This window comes from Limulus polyphemus, unplaced genomic scaffold (genome assembly GCF_000517525.1).
Source record: "Limulus polyphemus unplaced genomic scaffold, Limulus_polyphemus-2.1.2 Scaffold1233, whole genome shotgun sequence".
In the NCBI taxonomy this organism is placed as follows: domain Eukaryota; kingdom Metazoa; phylum Arthropoda; class Merostomata; order Xiphosura; family Limulidae; genus Limulus; species Limulus polyphemus.
Window position 1 is genome coordinate 216,200 of NW_013666843.1, and position 17,286 is coordinate 233,485.

General features: G+C 33.7%; 1 protein-coding gene across 8 annotated transcripts in view; it reads right to left on the reverse strand.

Moving 5' to 3' along the window:
- Positions 1–17,286, reverse strand: part of LOC106462725 — an 81,872-nt gene that overhangs the window by 48,000 nt on the left and 16,586 nt on the right. For 5 of the 8 annotated variants that reach the window (XM_022390055.1, XM_022390054.1, XM_022390060.1 and 2 more), the window contains one exon: positions 16,514–16,600. The exons of 1 other annotated variant lie outside the window; for it this stretch is intronic. In XM_022390055.1, coding sequence (XP_022245763.1) covers positions 16,514–16,600 — 87 coding nt within the window. Of the gene's footprint in view, positions 1–9,217; positions 9,732–16,513; positions 16,601–17,138; positions 17,162–17,286 lie in introns of those variants that run through there. 2 more of the 8 variants (XM_022390056.1, XM_022390058.1) reach the window with 2 other exon arrangements.

Here is a 17,286-nt window from a genome sequence, read left to right on the forward strand (position 1 = left end):
ACAGTCTTGTCTGTAATTTATTATCTATATTACTAGCATTGTCTCATTTAAGTACTTTACACTTTACAGTGCTCTTTCAAATTCTCAGTTTTGATCTAAATGGCAGCTGGCTTCAGAAGAAAAAAAAAAAAGTTAATATCTGTCTATCTATTTTGTTATCGTAATTTGTTATGTTACTTTGATAAAAGAAATGAAAATAACATGTAGTACCCAATACTCATCTTCTTTTATTGAATCATTAATTTTTAGCAAAAATACTTTATTAGAAATTCTGATTTTTTCTGTACAAAAGACTCGTAATGTTTACTGAAAGCTTGCCAAATTGTATCATATCGAACGATGTATCAAGATAATCGTATCACTGCTTCACGATACGATACTTGTATCTTATCTCTGTATCGACACACCTTTAATATATACATACATTTCATAGCATTAGTAATCTCAATTGTAAAATCTTTAATGCCACATACATATAAACAACAGGCATTAACAAACTAACATTACCCCATTAAATTTACACAAATATCCCAGTGAAATAATTACCCTTATGTTTAAGTCAGTGTTGTTGGAACAAAGAGGGAAGGGTTGTTTTAAAATACTTAAACTTTTTGTATTTCAGAAGGAGAGAAAGTCTATTATGTGGTGCCTCTGGTTCTAACCAGCCATCATAGTGCTTTGTTGCAGCAGACAGGGGCATCGAGAGCCAGCCCAGGTCCCGGGGTCAGTAATATCATCGAGCCCCCCCTTTCATTCTATCTATTAACTTTTGCTGATTTTTCATAAAAGAAATTTAGGTGACAAATATATTCATGAATCCATGAAAAAGCAGTAGCCATTTTAGCTCATTATGTAGTATGCATTTATAGTGAGCTTTAGAGCATCTCACTGCAGGACCCCTCAACAGACCCCGAGCACAGAGTAGCTGCCTCCCTTGATATTCAATATGCAAATAAGCAATTTATGATGTAGTCATGGTGGAACAACACATATCAGAACTACATTTTGACACAGTATGGCAATTCACAGGTTGTGTTATGCCATCAAAATCATTGTTTTTGGGAAGGATATGTATTGGTCCTTAACAAAACAAAATGTTCATACACTCAAATAACAAAAAATGTGTTCAGATAAGATATATATAACTTCCACAATGGGGATATCCTCTGTATTTAATGGCATTAGAAAATGGGGATCCTGGACCATCCAGAAAGAGACCTGGAAAGTGAGGCATCCTGTAACATGTGAGAATCCACAAACACAAAGATCAGTGACAAAAGCTGTCCATGTGGCCCAGGCAACATTATACAATATAATATAGAATGATCTCCATGTGGCCCAGGCAACAGTATACAATATAATATAGAAGGATCTCCATATGGAAATAAGGGCAACAGGATGTGGATTCACCGAGATAAGGCTTCCAGTTATACCTCCCTATCAACCATTGCATACCTCACGCAGCTGGTAAATTAAATGGGTATTCATGCCATTCTGTACCAAGATATACCAATAAAGTTGCTGATGTAACCTCCATGGATTTCTATGTGAAATTTATACCTCAATCACTGGTCAATAAGATAGGTATAAATTGTTATTCCATAAAAATAACAACAGATAAGTAAATGGATGCAATGCCAATGAATTTCTATGTGATTGGAGTGTTGAAGTGAATGTTGGGGAAGCATTGTCCTTATAAATGAGATGGATTATGGAAAGCATGCATAAAGGAGTGTTGCTATGGGAACTAGATAGAGCATAATCGGGTGTGGCAACATGGTATGTAATGATGTGGTAAGGCTTCAAAATCGTTTTAATATAACTTACCCAACCTCTCTATTTATGTCTAACACTTTATGCTATAATATCTACTGTTGTGCACTATTTCTTTGCATCCAGCATTGGAAGTATTAAATACAAAAAAACAACAAAAAGAAACAAGTTTTAGTAAATTCTACTTCAGGCAACTTTTACGCTCAATTTTGCACTGTTATTCTACCCAATTTCTTTGTATCCTTCACTGTATACATTAAACATACAAAAATGGAATTTATTAAACACAGGTTCTTTGTTTCAAAACGCACTTAAATAAATTCTACTTTAGCCCACTTTGTGAGGCCATGACTTCATGCTGCTTACACTTTTCCTAAATTTGAGTATTTAAATTCATCTTTGTTAAGAGCTGGATTAATATAGTTTATAACTTATATATTTGAAAACTGGCCATATTGAATTTTTTCAAGCACGTTTTTTTCCTCCATACGAACACACTTTGCATAACATTATTTTGGTTTATCGTAATAACACCAATAACCCAGCCAAATGTCGGATAAATTAGCTTTTTTCTGGCGAAGTTGTTGACAAACGTTACAGTTTGATGACGAGGAACCCACTTTGAGACTAATAATGGCTTCATTACCCATTCAAGCCGTCTCCAGCCATTATTAAACGTTACAGTTCTCGAAATTCCGAAAAAAAAAAAGATTTACTTACAGAGAAAAATGTAAAAAAAGTGTTTCAAGAAAAAAGGGGTAGTAGAAAATAGTACATCCGTCCCTATAAAATGAACCAAAAAGTAAAACATTACTGAAAGAATTACAAAAGCACGGCGACCGTTATCGTGATGTTATTATTAAGTTAATCAAAATACTTTCACACAACGTTTCTTAAATAACCATCCGAAAATATATGTATTATTATTCTTTTTGTCTTTGTTCTATTTTATTCTGAAGTTATCAAGGTATGTAAACCTTGACAGGGAGATTACAAGATACACCACCTTGAGTATTCATTGCGTCAGATTCTTGATCGAGGTCACCTGAATCAGATACTATTAAAAAAATACCAACACTTTTGTAGATGAGAGCAGACAAGAAATGTTGTCCGATCGCCCTCCAACTACTTGACCTTTAGCTTTTATCTTACGATATGACGTCAGAACACGGCTTGAGAAGAACGTGTGTATTTTTCTGGATTATGGTATTTAGAACTTGTCGAACAAGCTACAGACAGTATTTCTATACCACTTTCGTTTGAACAAGCAATCAAAGAGTTTTTTAAGATCCATACGTTACGAATCTAAGGATTTCCTGTGAGAATTTTTTTTATTATAATTTATACCTTAAAAATTTAGCAGGTGATCACATCGGTTTGTTATAACTACTTATAAACTACTTTTAAAACTACTTATCCTCCAAAATGCTTACGACTTTTGTTGACTGAAGAATCTATAATGACGTACCAGTTACACATAAATGTAAACAAAGAATAATAATATTAAAATACTACCATTTATTAACGAGAGTCATTATGTATTTTAAATATGAAATGGCTTATTTCGCCTAATTATTTTGATCTTTACATATATTGGATACTGAACAAGCAAAACATAAAATTACTCAACATGATTGAATTTATTAAAACGTTGATAACACAGGCCTGCCAATCTAAACTTTACAAAAGAAATTTATTTTGGTTTTAATAACGAATTTTCCAAATTCAGCTACGCAGATTTCGAAAATAATATTCATTTTTTTTCTATCAAGTAAGGATTTTTGACAAATCGTGAAAAAAACGCACTTATTCAAATCTAATTATTATTTCGTTTACCACAATGAACATTTTTGTTAAACGAATATGCTTACTCATTCATCCTGATTATTTTTTTAATCTACGTCTTTTAGTCTCAAAACTACGGGTTATGGTCATTCTTTTGTGTATTGCGTTATGACGTTTTGTGAAAGTATGTACGTGAAGGAGAAAAATGGATGTTTTCAGATTCAGTATACAGGAATTACTGTAGAACATGTAAACATGTCAAAACAATAAAACCATCGCAGGCCTGTGTAATTTGAGAGTTAAATATATGATTAACTGTTCTGTTACACGACGTGTAAACTGTTTTTCTGTTTTCGTTCAGCAGAAAAAGTTTGACGTTTCTTTACACAACTGAACATCAAATACAAATCAAAAATTTATAATTAGCTTTACGGGTTCGATATTCACAAATAAAGGAGTTAACTTTAAAGGTTCAAATAAATTCAGATTCTTTTTGAAAAACAATTTATGTGAACAATATGCCTTTTGATGCGAGTTTTGTAATCTATTATTTAAAAACAAACCTCACATCAAAACTTTATATATGCCATTTGATAACGTATTTTCAAGATGCCTTTTATTTGTAGCATTTTAGTTGTAGATAACTATATTTTTTGTCAAAGTATCTGCACTAGTGAATGATACAATAAACTTGAGATTTTTTTTAAAATAGCTTCATCATAGCAAGATATAAATAGATGTTCAATTTTACTTCAACGATTACAGCCAATCTACTTTTCCAACAGGAGTACTTTAAACATTAATGTAGTACAGAACTGTAACATCTCTCACGATATTACCAGCCCGATACGAATCGTCATTAACCTGCGCTGATATTTCACTAAGTTCTGGTCACGCGCTAAGGGAAGGGAGAAACCACATTTAAAAAAGGGGTGATTCTGTTAACAGACCATAACAAAAATAAATTTATAAACAATGAACATAATATGTGGTTACAATAAAGTATTATTGACTGTATTATACGATGTCTTGCACTGAAGTCAAAAAGGTCACGTGGTATATAGTTTACTCCGCCAAGTGCTTGCATTAGGCTTGGGTAAAATAACAGTATGGCGGCGATGAATGAAACCGAATGTTTTGAGGTCTCGTGCAACACCTCTATATATAATATGTCAATTTCGTGGTATGTAGCCAAATAACACGCGATCAGAAAGTGATTGCACCCACCTTCCTTTTGGCGCCTATGCAATAAAATAGACGAGAATCCTTAGGGTTAAATCGTTGACTTCACAACTTCTATTGCTCTGTTACACTCAATGCTTTAAAGAATGATGATCGTCTGTTTTATAATTTCGTGCAAAGCTACGCATGGGGTATATGAGCACAGCCATTTTTAATTTTCAACTGAGAGAACAAAGGGCTGTTAATAGTACCACCTGTTAACTCTTGGATAACCGATTAGTGGGAATCGGCCACTTATAACATACCTACAGCCTCAAAGTAGGGAGCGCAGTTTTATTTCAAAGGGCTACAAACCATGAATCCTCGGACTCACGGTTCCGGAACACACGGGAACATTGAATGATACTGTTTTATTTCAAAACTGGGACTGATGTATCAGTTCAATAACGCTGCCAATAATGATGATAATAATACATTAGCACGTATGACGTCCACCTTTAAGGGTTACTACACCGGTTAATTCAAATTTCGTCTTCTCCCCGTTAGTCTGCTTTTTTTGTGTTTTTTTCTGTAAACTTGATATGTCACTTTATCGTAAAGGAATAAACTTTAAAGCAGTATTATATTTTTTTTGAGAACAAGCTAGGTTTTATATGTGATATATTTGTAGTGTATTTGTGCATGTAAATAAAAAAAATTCGATGTTTGAATGTTTATTGCATCATATTGTAAACAGTATAAATACAAAAATGCTTCGTTTCTAAATGCGATTTTTTGTATTTAAACCTTATTATATATTTGACAACCTGATGATCGTATTTTTTAGGTTTATTATATTAAAATTCAATCTATTGCCAATGGGAATAGACGAATTGGGATGTCACCACCACATCATTACTAAACCAATCAAAATCTTTTGACAATTCTTCCAAACACGACTATCCCAAGGGTTTTTTTTATTATACGAGTAATCAAGTACAGAACCTTTGTTGCTGAAAATCTCAAGGAAAATAAGGAGACCCTGTGAAAATCGTATCTTTTATTTATACATTTGCCAATTTTAAACGAAGAATTTTGAATTGTTTACCATTCTAATACGTACATCTTATACCAAGTAACACGACTTATGTACAGATAATAAAATAAAATAAAAATATGAATGTTGTAAAAAAGAAAAGCAATGGGTTGATACGAATTAACGTGACCTGAAAAATCAGTACTGTCATCACACAGCTGAAAGACAAATCCTCACATAATCATTTACGATAGAAGCCTATTCCCAGAATAGTCCCTCCTTCGACGTGTGTGTAATATTTTCATTACTCCGCCTTCCAAAGGCAAAGTGCCAAATACAAAAAAAAAATCCGATTCAAACAAACAGACGCATTTCTTTTCAACCTGACGGGACACAGAAATAAAATAAAACGCTTCCCGTGAGCTACAGTGTGTGACGTTGAAGAAGCAATACAGCCTTTTTTGATAATTATGCAAAGAAACACGGTACCGCGCTGAAATGATAATAATAAAGTGCAGTAAACAATGTTTACATTTTTTTTTTCAACTGAGCGCAAGAATACATGCCATAGTTACTACCCTATACCCTTTTAAAGGCTGTAGTGTGTTAGTGTACTCTACTCTTCGGGTGTGGTACTCGAAACAGCAGTACAGCAGAGAAGATAGAATATTTCTCGCCAGCAAAGTCAGTAGAAAAATTACTGAATAATAATATGTAATCGGTTTTCTCATTGTAATACCCATTTTCGTTTAATATCAACTTCCTGCAATTTTTTTTTTCTTCCGAAATGTTTAAAAATAGCTCCAATTATGTAAGAAAATTCGATGTCAGTTTTTTTGGAATTAAGCACAAAGCTACACAATGGGCTATCTGTGCTCTGCCCACCACGGGTATCGAAACCCGGTTTCTAGCGTTGTAAGTCCGCAGACATGCCGCTGTGCCACTGGGGGGCGTCAGTTTTTTAAAATAAATCAATTGTATTAAAACACGCATGTCTTTGAAATGAAATTGGGAGAATTAAAAACGTCAACATGACGCAAGAATTTAAAATTTTCATTAAGGATAAAACATAATAATATAGGTCAACAATATGAAAGTCTGGCGTGTAATTATTTATGACGTAACAAAGGAATCGAGATTAACAATTTAACATACTTTTTTATGCATCAATCAACAAACCATATTTTTTAAAGAAATACTCATTATTACTAGAGTTTTAAATACATCTTGAGTGATATTAATTTCACTGTGTTACTGAGTTGGGAGTATTCTATGTACACTAGTTAATAAAAACTGGAACAGGAATTTTTTGTAATCCTCATTTAGTTAATATTAATCCCAGTCGTAAATCAACACGTACATAGATTTCCTCAATTCAATATTTTTATATCACCATTAAAATACGGTGAAATTTATCAACGACACCATAATGTTACACATAGACTAAGATAATATTTTTTAGTGCCTTTTTTTCTCTCTCTCTCTCTCTTTTCCATCCACCGCTAGGGGGTGGAGCAAATCGCGCTACCATGCGGGCTTCCGGTTTCTACTCTGACGTCAATAGAGACGTCCTGCAATGCAGGTCCACCTAATCTGTCATACACAGGATGTAAAGAAAAGGTGACCCTTCACTACTAGACCAGGTTTTATTACAAATAATAATTTAATAACTAACAAAACAATCAAATCTACCGTAAACGCATATATCTTGAGGTCTGTGTTCACAATAAAGTGATAGATGTAGAGAACAGTGCGACTCAATGGACATTAATATCAACTTCTGATTACAGCAAGTAACCTATACACGTATTAGAAATCAGTATCCACCCAATAAACAGTATAGCTAATTAAATATGCCGTTTTTATTAATAGTGATATGTAATTATATTTTTCTTTCGTCAGACGAGTAGCGTTGCTGTTAACGATATTTTCGGCCACGTTACAGCACTTACACATAACCGAGACAAAATCAGAGGTTGAAAGAAGTATAAAAAAATCATGTCTAATATATCACAAATCGTCAAAATATCTGGCGATAAATGTTTCCTGATATTCAGTTAACAGAAAAATCGTACAATTGTTTTTTAAATCCAGCTGATTTTATAGGTAGGTGGGAGTTGGAAACAGGAAATAAATTTAAATATGATCAATTTGGATTGTTTAATTGAAAGCCTTATTGTCATAAAAGAACATAATATCGAGTGTGGCAGTACGTGAAAAACTGTTAGATGTCTTGATATTCGAAAAACTAGTTTCGACAAGTTGTCGTGTTCTTTTAAGCCTCACGTTGTCTTCTACAGACGTAGTACTTCTAGGCTATCACAGCTTAATGCTGGCACTCCACCTTTGAACAAAAGACATCAAGGTCAAAGGTGGTGGTATATCTACCGAAATAAAACTTCGGGTGTAGGTATTATAATATATACTCCCAAATAGAAATGGTGTACTCAGAGAAACAAGAAAAATATTGTTAAGCACAAAACTTAACCATGGGCTACCTGTATTGTGCCCACAGCAGGGATCCAACTCCAATTTTAGCACCATAAAACCCTCAAGCTCACCGCTAAGATACAAAATTCATGTAATACCTCAAAAACTCGCGGTACCGAGAGTGAACAAACCACTGTAGAAACGAGGCTATTACTTACAAACAGTAGTAATAAAGACAAATGTTAAATGTGTTGTAAAACTTTGGACGGTATGCGACATTTACAATAGCCTGTGGTGAGAAAAGCCACTAAAAGACATGTTTAGTGTGTTGTAATTTATTATCTACGAAAGTATGGGACACTTGTAATGATTACTGTGGCGACAGAAGCTAATAAAAGGCGTATGTTATAGGGGCTGTACTACCTGTAAAGTCAGGACTCTTGTAATGATATGGCAAAAACGGATAAACTTTTTTTTTTATTGGTGTAAGCACTATATTACTAGCTTAAATTGATAAAATAAGTTACACGTGCTATTACAGTGCGAACTTATGAGTTAAGGTACAAGGTGAATTTTCGTAACATCGAAAAAAGAAAAAAAAAAAAGGAAAAAAAAAGCTAATTAAAAACAAAAACTCGCCACTACACCTAACTCTTCATACCAGAAAGTGTAACATCCTCAAATTGTAAACTATTTGCTGTTCCTGGAGTTCTTGTTTTAATTTCACTGCAGGTAGGTGAAAAGAAACGTATCTTATTTCAACATAACAGCAGTCATGACGAAAGCTTTGTAGTACCTGTACCTATGTAGACATTACAGTAAGTGCTTAAGAGATATCCTGACGATACAACTTTCACACCATTAACTATAATGTATTATATATTTTCGTAACGTGACGTCTGAGCCACAAACTTTGCTTGAATTATGCATATTTGTCAGAGGTTATAAACTCTAAAACATACAACTCGAATTAAAGAGGAGATTGTAAAAATACTGGCTACGCTATATTCTTCACTTGAGTACAATACTTACCATCGATCTCCACAGACGCGATTGTTCCCCATATTTCCAGCTGACAAGGTTTTAACATTGCTCATTCTTCAGTGTTGTGTAATCCTAAATAATTTCTTTAATAAATTCAACAGTTTTAAAATCCCGTGTTGCGCACGAGAATCACACCTGGATGGTTTGTTCTCGCCAACTCATAGCTAACAAAAGTAACTCGAGTCCAATCCACACACGCGAAGGCTGTGTAGTATATTTAGTAAGGAAACATTGCCAATGAAATAGACAGTCAACGAGAAAACTTCAAGAGAAGTCTGAACGGTGTTGAAGTTTTTCTAAGAGAAAGCAATGCTCCGTAGGTTAACCATAACACTGGCTTCAATAATCTACTTTCATTCTACATCGTTTAAGGAAGTCTAGTTCTGGAGGTGTCTGATAGACAGATAGTTTGAGCGAAAGAACGGCGAAACACGTACATACACACAAACTCGTCCATATATAAAAGCGCAGTGTAAGTAAGTTATACGTGAGTCAATGAACCAACACTATGCCTAGTTTGGTCGCGTCCACTGCCAAGAAGAGGGAAGGAAATGTGATGGGAGCGCACGAGAACCGGGAAATCCTGAAGGTCACCAAAAAATGTGATCCGCATGCGTCACGCGCCCCGAGGCGCCGACAATAACGTGAAAAGCTAATACGAGCTGATAATACATAAAAAGAGGATGATCTGAAAACAGTGACTGAGAAAATATATCAGTGGAAGGGGGCAGCGATCTAATTATACAAGTGGTGGACATAAAACGTCAAATCTTTCCCGCCTATTCGGTTTGAAACTCGAGACTATAGGGTTACCTCCTACAGCATATGTTGAATGGACTTCATGACGTTATCCAACATGGTGATAAAACTGCAAAATTCAAGCCCTCCAAAACTACTGGCCAAGACTGATAACAATACACATAGGAGTGTGGAAAAATGGAGTCCATCCTTGATCCTAACACTTGCTAAAACATCAAATCAGTATAACATATTGCACGATGAAAAATTCTGTACACTTGTCACACTTACATTTCCCAGATAAGTTCAATGTATTCGCTAGTTTTCAAGATGAATTTCTGTAACTGTCAAGATTTCTGTCGTGTTGCACTATTTTATATGCAAAAGCGTGATAACGTGAGTTCATAAAATACGAATATAACTGGGTGAAGATACATATTTTCTTTTTTTTTTATTTAGGAAAAAAAATCGGTTTTGCCAGGTGAACTGATGATTTTACCAGATCGATTAAGCCTAACGATATCTGTTACAGATTGTTTTAATATAACTATTTTTAAGGCAAGATTTGTTTAAGAAATTATAATTTTTGAGTGTAGACGTATAAGCGGAAGATTTTGCTTCCGAGAACTACTGGATAGTTTTAAAACAAGTTTGAAATATTTTATGTACAAACTCAATCATCAAATGCTTATAACAACTTACAAGCGTTAAAAAAACAACAACAATCGAATACGTATTTTTCAAAATGCTCAATACTAGAAACTGCATTATACATTTTATCTAGTTATTCAAACATTTCACTTCAGATTTCACCAGTTTACCACGGTTTTGGCAGCAGCACGTGTAAAGGCTTTATCTTGCCCCCCCCCCCCCAAGCGAAATCAGATCTTACAACTCAGTGCAAAGAACAGATCAAATGATGATATCAATCACTAGTAAGTGGGATTAACTTGCAGTATTGGTAATACTTTTGTTTACCCCTTACTTTGATTTCAGGATCCCCTCGCCCAACAAAAAAACTTGGTGTATAAATAGTTTAGACAGGATACAAACTACTCTATCGGTAATTCTAGGGTTAACAAGTATATGTTTAGACAGGGTACACACTACCCTATCGGTAATTCTAGGGTTAACAAGTATATGTTTAGACAAGATACACACTACCCTATCGGTAATTTTAGGGTTAACAAGTATATGTTTAGATAGGATACTACCCTATCGGTAATTCTAGGGTTAACAAATATATTTGACATTTGTTTAAGTCGATGGAGCAGGAAGATAATTATCAATGTCTTTTTCTATAACATTGAAGAAAAAAAAATCCAGTTTCCTATAAAGACAATTTTCACTTGAGTCAAACGTCACGACACAATATAACCGATTATATTGTTATTGATTTCGCTAAGAAATCCATTATTTCTCTCCAAGTTATTTTTTGTGATAAATAGTAAATTCATAAAATTATATTTATTAGGCAGATAACAATCTTTGTAACAGTTTGGGCTCGATGCTCGCTGTTCTTTCTCTAAACACAGCCGTTCATGGCCAGGAAGGGACTCTGTGATTATTCAAGGGGAAAAGAAGCGGGAAGACATGCAGAGGGTCAATGATACAGTGGTCCAGAACACTGAAAACCGGTTCAACAGGTATATGTACAGCGTCCTACTCGTGCGCGTGTACATCTAATGTTGACCGACAGGTTCTCACACACATACGCACGCAGCCCTTTAAAATTACTCCATGTTCTTATCCTCTTCAGCTTATATTTCAACATCAGAACTACAAACTGATGCTCTGTAAAACAACAACAAAACCTGATGTTTCACAACATTTTCAGTAGTGTTTTAGTTGTTATTTTTTTCCTCTATTATCCTATTATTTGAGGCACAAAGTAATAAACCATTGGAAAAGTCGAGTTGTAATTAAAGCTGGAGCGTTAAGAATAGACAAGTTCCACAAAATGTCGACCATACAACTCTCGAGCTTTCTAAACATTCTGTTTATACGGTTATAAAATAACTGGTTTAGATCTAGCTGGCTGGGTCAGAGTAAAAACAAAACAAATACTTAGTGGTCTAAAAGTTGGGTGCCCCAGAGCAGTATGTTAATTCATTCTTATTTTCGTCTGTTTTGATATAATTTACGATTATGTGTGAAGAGTAAAAATAAGCAAGACATACAAAGAGTTGTAGTTGTGCAACCCATCCACAAAGAAATATTTTGTCGTCTTTCAAAATTTGTAGCGTATACTGATTTTGCACATTTTGATTTAAAAAAAAAAAGGAGACGAGAAAAATCACATTTTACACCCCAGAAAATGAACAGAGAACTTTTATTTTAACCAACGTTTCGTCTTTGCAGCTTCTTCGGGGCTAGTACGTACAACTTAGTACAGAATATATGTATAAGTGTAGTTACGTTTCGGATGGTGGTGCGACTTTGTGAAAAGATTCTGCTGGGTGAGAAACCTATACGTGGATTTAAATTTTGTTGTTTTTAAGACGTTTTAAAGCTTAAATAGTCTATGATTGGCTTTTTTAAAATAGCTCACCCCCCTTTTTTATGTTATGGATTAATCACGACCTACGAGATCTTTTGGGCGAAATAATATCTGATGGATTACTTTCCACGGTACTTGGTATTTACCTGTTTCTTTTTATAACTAACAATTATTTCATCACGCCATATTGTTTAATATATGTTTACACCTATAACCATATGTTGAATCTGGCCAATGTTAGAACACTTATACCGCAACAAATCACGATGAATTTTTATGACCCCCCCCCCAAAAAAAAACAACAAAACAACAACAATGATCACAATATATGTAACCGGCATCCTTTTGATGTTTTCCAACAATGTAAGACAACTCTGAATCTATGTTGCTGACAAAATTCGATCGATATTGGGTCGGCTAGAATGTCTCACGTGACCAACTCAGACTAGAGTCGGTTGAACAAAATTCGATTTTTTTTGGTTCAATTTTTAAAGGGATAACACAAATCACAGATATTACGACGGCTTTGGAAGTAGTTTACCTGAATCTAGTACTGTATGTATCAAACGATAACGAAAGATAATGGGCAGGCTAATCACGGAAAAAATATCTGCGTTCTAAATAAAGCACAACCTTGCCTAACGCCGAGAAGTTAAAACAACTAAAAATAAATCACTTACCAAGTTAACATAAAACAGAATGTTACTTAAACCTAATATAGATCTTTATACACTGTCTAACAGAACACTTATTCCCGGTCGGAAACTATAATTCTCGTAAATAAAATATTGGAAAATGTATGAGGAGTCACCAACGTTGTGAAATGGTGCAAATGGAGGACAGAGAAAAAAATTTAACAAAAAATGTTAAGAATGAAAAATATAAAATCTCGTTCTGACTAGACAAAACACAAATACAGCTTAACTCAAGGTTGTCCAAGAAATCTTTTTTTAAAATAATATTAGAGATATTTAATAGTAGGTAATGAAGAACATTCGTAGCGATTGGAGGTGTAACTTTTTGGAAGACAGCCAAATGCTGTAGTTATGATCTGACGTATTACTGACTGGGCTAGTAGGACAACACATGCCCCGGGGCCAACAAATTATACATTAATATTACACGAGCATAAAAACCCACGTGTAGAAGTAACGCTCAAACTTAGGAAATATTATATACAATTTAAAAAACAACACATTTTAAAATCTTTTATTCATGCATGCGTTATAAATATGGTCGTAACAAGTCTTTTGGGTATGTAAAATATTCAAACAATCTATAAAGGACACTAGAATTTTTTTCTGTTTATATTTCTCGGATAAGGCTTAAAACAGAAAGAAAAAGACAGGCAACACAGAGAAGGATAAATTTTTAACGTGACTACGGCCATGACCTATACACTGCGCCCTCGTGTGGACGTTATAAACATCACTATTGAAGCAAGTCTGCTATATGTTGTACATAATAAATAGCAGGAAGTAATTTCGGGATTAACAAGGGATTTCGAGAAAAAAAAAGGTATAGAAATATAAAACAATCTAATTACTTAAATCTCATGATTACTGGTTTATGAAAAATCAATATTCGCAAGTCAAAATGCTCTCAACTGACACAAAGATCACAAAATCTGGAACGCTTTTCGTAATTAAAAACACATGCTATTATTATTTATATCAAGTAACATATGACGATATTTACTGATGACATATGGATCTCTATGATTTTTGAAAACTAGTTTGCTATAATATGATTCTTTTAGTTGTTTTTTTTTGGGGGGGGGGGTAGGAAGAGGTCTAAAAAGCACCTGACTCTCCAAAGTTCTATATCAGACCTAAGCCACATGAGATAGATTAGTTGTTTTTGCTAACATTTGATAAATCGACTTTGTATTTACTTATGCATTAACACATAAAAAAAACCTTAGTTCTTTAAAATTTCCTTAAAAAGCTTGTCAGAAATGAGAACGTTTTAGGTGAAATTTTTTCTTACTAAATCCAAAGGAATTTTATCCAAATTCAATTACCTGTGATATGGTAAGCTACAGGTCTGATATAAAAACATAAACTTTAATCCTAGCTGTCTCTGAAATTCTTAAAAAGTTCTCGACCTTAACTAGGATTTCATTCATTATCATCAAGTGAGCTAGGTTTGAGCATATTTTGATACAAGTCTCAGGATAAAGATAAAACTGGAACAAGAAGGAATAAGAGACACCCCCACCTTAAATAGAAGTGTTTACACAATACACTCATCATTGTTGTTACAATAATTCAGATATTACGAATGACTGCAACGACATAGACTTCACTTCTTGTAGAAATAACTCATGCTAAAACAGTATTTTTGGAATCACTTTTTGTTTCAGAACAAAGATCAGAACAGATATGGTTTTGTGACCAGTAATATCACTATGATAGACATTGACAGATATGGTTTTGTGACCAGTAATATCACTATGATAGACATTGACAGATATGGTTTTGTGACCAGTAATATCACTATGATAGACATTGACAGATATGGTTATGTGACCAGTAATATCACTATGATGAACATTGACAGATATGGGAAACCAATAGCATAATTAAAAAAGACATTCCCCTGCATAAAACGTAACTGCATTTATTTCCCTATAACTGTAGTTATGATCCTGGCTAATCTGCCCCCTCCCTTCAATTGTGTGTATGTGTGTGTGTGTGTGGAGGGGGGCTGCTGCATACTTATTATGCCACTGGATACTGTTGATATTTGAGAAGTTAACAGAATCAATGTTGGTAATAAGGACAGGGTCCAAATAAGTGACCTTAGCTGTTTCAGACCTTATTTTTAAATTTTAGGGGATGTTGAAGCTTGTGCTTACTGAGTTATAAATATTCCTCACCAATAACTAACTAGTTAATACTACCACAAATAGATCTTTTCTAAAACTGCTTTGTATTGTTAGAGTATGATATTTATAAGCTGCAACATGAGTAATATTTGTTTGACATGGGTATGTGAAGTACACAAATCTAGCCTTGTCCAACATTTCCAATAAACTTAGCTTTTTAAAAAGCACTTTAATGACCTGACACACTCTCTATGTCATTGGATAATTCTAACGGTATTCATGTTAACTGAAAATAGTTTAAAAATACATATTTTCTTACCATAGTTGGCTGTGTTTCTATTGGAGTCTGTTTAGAACATTTGTTCAACTTACTGAATCATAGTTCTTTCAATTACAAAAGAATTTCTCGGTAACTAAGAGCTACAAAGTGAAATAAATGTATTGCTCGTGTCAGTTCTTTCCTTGTCTTTAACATTCAAGATATTTTCATTTAAAGTGCAACATGTATATAAAATAGTGGAAAATGGATTATTACAATGCTTAGTTTGTTTTGGTTACAACTGGAATAACTCATCCAAAAATGGTTTTTCACATCTCCTTCCCAGAATCTTCCACAATGTACCTGTATCTTATTTCAGCAACTATAATACTGCCCTATTCAGCAGCATATATCAGATAATAAATAAATAACACTACTAGCACACAATTATGCTAAGTTACATATGAAACTTCTGTGGCTCAAACATACATAAGTGATCTCCCAGTATCATATTAGTCATCCTTCAAATGATTTTTTTTTTATGTGGTCATAAACCTATAATAAATGCACTCTGCAAATAGAAAATAATATGAGAGAGAGATAACCCACATTTCCAAAAAGAAAACTACAAACCCTGTTTCTAAAACTTTTACATGCAAATTCAGAAACTTTAATTAGGAAGGTTGCATGTACAAAAATAAAGACATGGGAGAAAAATTCTATGGTAATGTGCTGGTATTAGTAATTTAATAAATAGGAGAAATGTCCTGTAAGAAAGACCTCAAAACGTTTTCTGTTATCTATAAATAGTGACCTTTCACCACCCACCTCTTGTATTATACATTATTCTAAAATTACTTGGTTTAAAAATATCATCTATACAAATTCACCTTTGTCTCACAATCAAACAAGAAAAAAAAATTTGCTCAGAGTTGCTTTTCATTGCGTGCTCCTCACCTGTAAAAAACAAACATTCCATTGACTTGTCCTGATCGCATTGATGAAACTGACTCATGAACCATTGCAGGGGAGTCTGCAGAGCTTCTGAATGGAAGAAAAAGATTAATTAACTGTTAAATATTAGAAATATTGTTAATAATTCACAGAAAAAAATACAACTTTTTTGTTTGTAACACATGGATTAAGTTTAGACACTTCTGTAAAAGAGGTAATATCAAACTTTTTCTTGTGAAACCAAGTATTGCATAATGTAAACAAATTACCCTCAAATACTTAGTTTTTACAAGACAAAAATGTAATAATGCATGATTTTGCACAATAACAAAAGAGCCATCCAAAAGCAACTAATAATCTCATTTAATCATGGCAGTTTGGTTTATTACTATACTATCTTTATTTTTATAACACAAGAGACTACACACAAGTCTTATACTTATCTTTCTGGATTGGAAAAAAAAATTTCATTAGGAATTTGAGATCTTTTAAAATTTACATTAGTGTTTTTTAGATATTTTCCGAGCACTAATTTAGGTACTTGTACATCTTTTAAAAATTTTTACTTCTTATTTCAACTCATCACATGCTCATTCTGTGTTACACACACACATACATACATACATACGCAGTAGAGATGTCAACTGTTACTGTGTGGCGTGGACTTCAAGAGCCTGTTTAATGTTCACGAAGGCCAACTTCTAGTTAACCACATGTACATGTGGTAACTTTCATTAGGCAGTTACATGTTTACTTACAAAAAAAAAAAGGGGGGG